This window comes from Musca vetustissima, unplaced genomic scaffold, assembly GCF_032173495.1.
Source record: "Musca vetustissima isolate MV318-11 ecotype Yass unplaced genomic scaffold, APGP_CSIRO_Mvet_v1 utg19084, whole genome shotgun sequence".
In the NCBI taxonomy this organism is placed as follows: Eukaryota; Metazoa; Arthropoda; class Insecta; order Diptera; family Muscidae; genus Musca; species Musca vetustissima.
Window position 1 is genome coordinate 14,657 of NW_026876869.1, and position 8,343 is coordinate 22,999.

Below are 8,343 nucleotides of genomic sequence, written 5' to 3' on the forward strand. Positions count from 1 at the left end.
TTTTGCAAAAGATATTGAAAACATTATATGGCATATTAATGAAAATCTTAAAGATTTAGTTTAAAAACATTATCCAGGTTTTGTTTCAGTATTGTACGTGAGGATTGCTCAAACTGACGACCTTACGATCTTTGAATACATAAGGTTAAAAATAATTACAAATGCCAAATTAAATTTTGTATTAATAAATAATTCACGAAAATATCATTTTTGTATTTGTTTAAACAAAGAATATTCCTAATATCCGAATTGTGTTTAATAAAATTGAAATTATAATACATTTGACCATTACTATATAATTGTTGTACTTCTTTTGTTGTTGTAGACGTTGTCAGTTGTAAAAAAATCGAGAGTCTCTGATTTTTATATTTCGAGATTTTGTACCCTCCACCATGAGGATGACAATCAAAATATCTAAAATTAATTAGGGCTCCTAGAAGAAAACTCATTTTATGATAGGATGATTGAAATTCTCAACATATCTAATAGTGGGGCTACCGTTATATGTGGCTATATTTAAACAGATAAATATTTATACCCTTCACCACACTGTGGTACAGGGTATTATGTCTTTGTGCATATGTTTGTAACAGGCAAAAATAATCGAGATAGACCCATGGTTCCTTTTGAGAATATGCATAGAATCACTTTCTGAGTCGATTTACGCATGTCCGTCTGTCCGTCCGTCCGTCCGTCTGTCCATGTTAAATTGTAAACAAAGTACAGGTCGCATTTATGATCCGAATTGGATGAAATTTGGCATAGGTCACTTATTTGGCCCAAGGACGAACCCTATTGAAATTGGGAAAAATCGGTTCAGATTTAGATATAGCTCCCATATATATATTTAACCGATTTAATGTAAACAGTCCCTATATAACTTTCGATTTGCACGAAATTTAGTACAGCCTAATCATTTAGGTCTAGAATGATGTCTGCCAAGTTTCGTGAAAATCGGTCCAGATTTAGATATAGCTCCCATATATAGTTTCGTCCGATTTCATGTAAATGGTGCCCCAAAGTCCCTATATATCTTTTGATTTGCACGAAATTTGGCATAACGTACTGAATTAAGCCTAGAGTGATGTCTGCCAAGTTTCGTGAAAATCGGTCCAGATTTAGATATAGCTCCCATATATAGTTTCGTCCGATTTCATGTAAATGGTGCCCCAAAGTCTCTATATATCTTTCGATTTGCACGAAATTTGGCATAACGTACTGAATTGAGTCTAGAATGGTGTCTGCCCAGTTTCAAGAAAATCGGTCCAGATTTAGATATAGCTCCCATATATAGTTTCGTCCGATTTCATGTAAATGGTGCCCCAAAGTCCCTATATATCCTTCGATTTGCACGAAATTTGCTACAGCCTAATCATTTAGGTCTAGAATGATGTCTGCCAAGCTCCGTGAAAATCGGTCAAGATTTAGATATAGCTACCATATATAGTTTCGTCCGATTTCATGTAAATTGTGACCAAAATCCATATATATCTTTCGATTTGCACGAAATTTGGCATAACGTACTGAATTGAGCCTAGAGTTATGTCTGCCAAGTTTCGTGAAAATCAGTCCAGATTTAGATATAGCTCCCATATATAGTTTCGTCCGATTTCATGTAAATTGTGCACCAACATCCATATATATCTTTCGATTTGCCCGAAATTTTGCACAACGTACTGAATTGAGCCTAGAGTGATGTCTGCCAAGTTTCGATAAAATCGGTCCATATTTCTATATAGCTCCCACATATAGTTTCGTCCGATTTCATGTAAATGGTTCACCAAAGTCGCTATATATCTTTCGATTTGCACGAAATTTGGCATAACGTACTGAATTGAGCCTAGAGTGATGTCTGCCTTGTTTCGTGAAAATCGGTCCAGATTTAGATATAGCTCCATTTTATTATAGATTGATTTTATGTAATTGACGCACCAAGGAACCAATAGGAACAAAACGTTCTAAAGTTAGTATAACCTAACCTGTGACAAGTTTGTTTGAAATCGCTTAATATGTGGATATAGCTTACATATATTTTTTCGCCCGATATCAAGCAAATTGGGCATCATACTCCTCATGTTAGTCAGATTGACATCAAATTTTGCACAACGTACAAAATTGAGCATAAAATTACGTAGTTGCGTTTTCTAGAAGTACAGACATAGTCAACCGGATGACCTATTTATATTTGTTTGAAGTCGATTTACACACTTTATGGACAAATCTAGGTAGATTCACATTTAGATAAATATCAAATATTTTATTTCATCCAATTTCATGTTAATAGTCCTGTTTAATGTACCCATAGTGGTGAAGGGTATCCTAGAGTCGGCCCCGTCCGACTTTACTACTTTCCTTACTGGTTTTATTTTATGGTAGAGAGATTTGACAGCCACTGAGATTACAAAATACCAAATAACAGCCGAATTCGGTTAAAAAACGTGTCTAAAATTCTCAAAATACCGACATGGGTGAATATTAATAATATTTAGTGCGGATATGGGGTGATACCGTTATGAGAACCCAAAATACCCAGTTGTAGTCATCGAATACTCCGTTTGCATTGTAAGATATTTACACATTCGAACACGATCGAGTTTTAGTAAATATATTAGGTTATGTAAAGTTTGGATCAAAACGGATAATCATTTCGCAGGATATTATAAATTATTTTTTCAGAAAAAAGTTTTACTATTTGTAGGGGAGGTACCAGAAGAAATCGTCTGGAAGAAATATAACGATGTGCATAGTTTGATTTAAATCCTTAACTCATTTCGAGAATGTTGTGGCTACTCAAACCAAAAAAACCCTTAAAACAAAGTTGTGTAGGATATAAAGATATAAATATAATTAGCGGGACAGATCACCAAAATAAACACCGGCAAATGGGTATTTACACGGTAAATAACATCTCTATGCATCATCGATTCAGGCACATGTCGAACGTTGTAAACAATTGTCGCAGAAAATTTTCCATAAATCGATCTCCACATTTTAAGTAAAAAATACTTCTTCTCTGAGGGAAATATGGTAATAAATATTATGTTCACCAAAGCTCAAGACGTACTAATATACTAAATGATTTGTACTTTATATATTTCTTAAATTTAAAATGAATGAACCGAATATTCAGCGGGTTTCCTTCGTCTTTTAGTTGTAACTAATTTCGAATAAATTGACTCCGTCAATGAATTTGCATATAATTTATTTCGTGAACGACTGACTGCAAACCCTCGATTCGAAGACAAGAAGAACTTTTGTTTAGTTCACTTTAGCATTTCGAACTGTGCATAGCCAAGTGTCTAGATGGGACTTCCGAAATCATCATTGTCAGTATGTCTCCAAACATAAGAACCAGACTGTCAAATATCTACAACAACACCTCCAACTATATCAAGAGCAATATGGACTATTTGGTGGAGATTTCAATAGTGGTCCTATTCTTTGGAGCTTTGTTAAATAAATTCTTTATTATAAATTAAGCATGCATTGTTTTGGAATGGGTTTATTTTTTTTTTTTGTTTTGTTTTTGATTTTTCTGTTTTGGATCGGAATGTGACGATCGAAGCGAACCAATAAACAGAGTACACGTAGGTGTAAACAATGTTCAGTACATAAATGTCAATTGTTTTTTGTTTTCTTTGTAATTTGTTTTTTTTTTATTTACTTATACATTTGTTTTTATTTAATTTAGATTCGCAACAATTCGATTAATAAATGCGTACTCAAGTGTAGGTTAGCTAATGCGGGGAAACAATATACTTAACTATACAACTACAGTTAGACCTTATTTTAAACCTTTCTCCATCAAATGAATGTAGAAAGCGGGATTTTGGATTTCATTCAGGTCCTTGAAATCCCCAAAGATTTGGTGTTCAGCCTTGTCACCGAAAATTTCTCTCATTATTTTGGTGAATTGGCTCAGAGTGTGTGGATAGTAGGTCAGGCGGAATTCGCTGGTCAAGTTATTGGCTTCGATAAGGTAGTCCATGGCGACAAAAGTAGGCTTGCCGCAGTAAAACAATACTGAGGTCTTAATGTCGGCAGTGTGGCTTGACTGTAACAAAAAAATAGCAACAACAAAATCAAAGGTATGTAAGTATGTAGTAGTAATTGTTGTAAAATAAAAATACGACTTGTATACAAAAGAAGACTGAATCCAAAACCATTTTTTTTCAACTTTAAATGTATATAAATAAAACATTTAAGCTTTTGCTTGTTTTTCCATTAAGTTTTCAAGTGTATGAGTAATCCAGTGAACTATTGGTCTGTATTTGGAATTTGGTACAATGTAGTGATATTAATTCGAGCCTATCTACTATAATATTGTAAATCGCTTATATTACGTGACAATATACGAATGGACAACACAAACTTTGGGCATTTTAATATTTATACCAAAAATATATATTTGGAGTTTTTGGTGTTTCCACCACATTTAAAATGTCATAAATGAAAAAAAATATATATTAAAATATTTTTATCCCGAGTCTTGTGGCTAATGATTATATACACTTGTCTACAATAAAAATACGTTTTATGGAAATATCGGTTTTCGATCCCATGCTTCTTCGGACCAATCCCAATTGGATAATGCTCCAAATATTACTGAAAATGCAATATTATAATATTAAGCGAATGGAAGATCCAATGTGAAGCTTTAAGAGCCATGTCTTGTAGTAAATTTTCTATACTTAGATTTATTGTGGTAGGACTCAAGATGAAATCAGAATGTATTGTAAAACAGTCATTTGAACAGTATTTTTTCTGAGGTTGACATTTTACAGGATCTATGTGAAAACCTACCTCCGCGAAACCGGAATGTCAAATTTATATAGACCAGTAAGAAAAGTAGTAAAGTCGGACAGGGCTGCCTATTTGGGTATGTTAAAGAGATGCTTCTTAATAGACGTCGCATTTTTGAAGGGTCATTAACATGAAATTGGATGAACTAAACTATGTGATCTTTATCTAAATGTGAACCGATTCAATCCATATACATGCCATTCTGCAACCTATACTATTTTTTTTTTCATTTGGACAGATATAGAGTCTTTTGTTTGCAAAAGGATACATTTGTGCCAATCGATTTAAAGCAAATCTCAACTGGACACTCATTTATTATTTGGAGCTCTATTAACACGAAGTCGTTCGAAAATATATAATAATTGCAAAATATATAATAATTGCATTTTGTACGTTGTATAAAATTTGGTGTCGATCTGATAAACTTGAGGAGTTTGGTGCACCATTTGCTTGAAATCGGACGAAAATACAAGCTATAGACAAATTTGAACTTATTTCAACGAAACTTGCCATAGTTAGATGCTATATCCAAATCTCAACCGCTTTCAACTAAACTTGACGTACGTAAGATTACACTATCTTTAGTACTTTGTTCAAAATTTTGTGGCAATCGGCATAACTTTATGTCTTTGGTGCACCATTTTACTTAAAATCGGACAAAACTATATGGGAGCTATACCTAAATCTGAACCAATTTCAAGAAAACTTAATACACATCATGCTCTAGTATGTTGAGCAAAATTTTACTTTGGGTCTTTGGCGCACTTTTTACTTAAAATTGCACGAAACTATATATGGAAGCTATATCCAAATCTGATCCGATTTCCGATCCGAAACTTATACAAACTTCAGTGCATTGTGCAAAATTTTGCGGTAAACGGCTTAACATTGGGTCTTATGTTTCCAAATACTACAGGCGTATACAAGAGGCGTTGAAGACCTTTCAACTGATAACAATTACATTAAAGCCCGTTTAGACTACGAAATCCAATCGATCTCAAATGTCAATTTCATAGCGTATACGTCACCTTACTCATGTTCACAAAATCAGTGGATTATATTATTTGACGGCTATTTTTAATATTAAGAACTGATTACTCGCATAAATAGCACATAGTTTAAAAAAAACATATTCACTATCTCTACTGAAATAGTAACATAAAACGCACGTTTTCTATGATTCTGACCTTAGAACTGATTTAATGTAGCCCCCTCGGAGATCAGCAATCTGAGATCGTTGAAAAACGTGTGGTCTTCTAATTGTTTTCTTTGAAAGACGAGATAAGAATGGCATAATTGAAATTTAAAGGTTAAGATGGCGATAACATTGCAAATTTTAGGATTTGCTATTTTGAATATTCAATTTGTTAAAATTCAATTAAAATTTAAATCTTTGTGGTATGACGTTATATATGTATATATTTAGACATAGGCCGACTTTTAAATGCCCTAAGTACAATATTGCAAAAATGTTATTTTCTGAATTTTTAAATTTTTCAAATTATACTTTGCTGTTCAAAAAAATGTGAAAAATATTTTGGAAATTCTGATCAGATGGCGAAAATCTCTGTATGTTACGTTCCGAACACATAACATATTTCTAATAATTGTTTCACTCGAATTTTGAATACTTACATTGTAATACAAACTCTTGGCGGGTGTGGCTCCAGTCTCCAAAATATTATCGTAGTTACGATGATCGATAATCAAAACGCCACCTGGTTTCAAACACTTTTCGAAATTTTTAATGGCTTTCTTGTGTTGTAATTGTTCGGCTGAAGAGTCCATTAAATGGGCAAATGAGTTACCCAAACAGAGGACAGCATCAAAACCGTCTTTAACAACATCCTTGATGTCATCGTACAAACTCAACCAATTGGCTTCTTCAATGACTGAAATTATTATATAGAATTCGGAAATAATGAATATTTTTTTTGAAGTTCATTTAAATGTCATTTGCAAGGCTTACCCCAATTGTCGAAAGCGGCTTCCTTGCGACGGTTCCAGCGTTCTTTCAAGGCATATTTCAACATTTTGTCGGAAGCATCTACAGAGACAACTTCGAAACCTTCTTCCAATAACATAATGGAATCAACACTAATTGGAGAAAAATCATTATCGAAATTCCAGATAAATTGAATTAAAATATCTACAGTAAATTAAAAGCCTAGAATCGATATTTTGAACGGATCGAACTTTTTATACTCTCCAACATTATTTACGCATTAAAAAAATCAAGAATCTGTCGGTAAATGTTCATGAGGCTATATCATTGTAAATTATTTTATCCTCTGAGAAAATGAAATATCAAATTACAAATACTCCATATATTTATATTAGACATAGAGCATATCGAATATGGGAGCTATGACATGGACATATATTGATTTCTTTCTTTTTTTTTTTTTTTGGAAATATAGAATATCAAATTTCAACCACTACAGTTGGAATAATGAAGCCACTTCAGTTGGACAATACAGAACCAATAATTGAACGTAGCCTTAACATGGGGCAAATGGACAAATAGTAAATGTTTTCTCTGAATAAGTTTATTAACCACTAATAATCGGAATGCAAAATTACAGCGAATTGGGTAGAAATAGGGCCGTAAAATACCTAAATGGCGGCGGGACCCATTTTTTGACCCAGTCTCCATTTATACAGGTTTTTGCAAAGAATGGCAAATTAAAAAAAATGTTTCCCTTCTGATAATTATCTGCAAAGAAGTAATTGTTCCCATCAATGAGTATGCTAAATTTTAAAACTCTATCCTAACGGATTCGGCTACGTTCATGTGCATAGCCGTAATTTAAATATAATTTTATTCTGATCAATAATAAATATCCTTTATGGGGTCTCCGGCAAATATTTCGAAAATATGGATAGAGTTTTAAAATTTAGAGGGAATTACTTTTAACAAATTCGACCAGAAGTCCATTTAACTACTAGAACGTTGGCAACGAAAATTAGGTGGGTTATTCAAATTTCAACACTTTGGTTTCTAATTGTGACAGTTTTCAAATTATTATTTTTTAATTTTAATTGTGATTGATTTCAATCATAATATCATTTTAATACACCTTGTATCGACTTACCCTGTGCCGCAGGCAACATCCAAAATACGCTTACAGTTCTTGGACTTCAACAGATTGATGAGGAAATTTTTGTAGTTTTCTGTGCGGGAATTTTTGTCACCAATGAAAATTTCCCAAACCTTGGCAGCTTTTCCGTCAGCATATTGATCGCGGACACCCTCGGCCGCAATACCCTCGAAACGGGCAACAAAACCACTATCAGCTGAATTGGCAGTCATACTGGGAACGATGGATGTGTACTTGATCAAACGACGTGAAAGACCTAACTAATTTCGTACTCCGAGACGACTCTTAATAAAAACTCGAGGCGAGCAGCAGCACAGGCCAACGGCGAATTCAATCGTCAAAAGAAAGCAACATCTATCAACCTCTTAATCCAGCAACCACTATTTATTGGCAATGAAAAAGTAAGCAATACCGAAAACGAGACTCACAGATAACACCC

General features: G+C 33.5%; 1 protein-coding gene across 1 annotated transcript; it reads right to left on the reverse strand.

Annotated features, from left to right (window-relative positions):
* Nucleotides 1-3,775: 3,775 nt before the first annotated feature.
* Nucleotides 3,776-8,123, reverse strand: LOC133321400 (glycine N-methyltransferase). The gene is made up of 4 exons (XM_061530487.1): nt 7,899-8,123; nt 6,773-6,900; nt 6,439-6,695; nt 3,776-4,054 (listed from the first exon to the last, which is right to left on the reverse strand). Exons 1-4 carry the CDS (start codon nt 8,114-8,116, stop codon nt 3,785-3,787), a joined length of 873 nt encoding a protein of 290 aa, XP_061386471.1. The 5' UTR covers nt 8,117-8,123; the 3' UTR covers nt 3,776-3,784.
* Nucleotides 8,124-8,343: the final 220 nt, after the last annotated feature.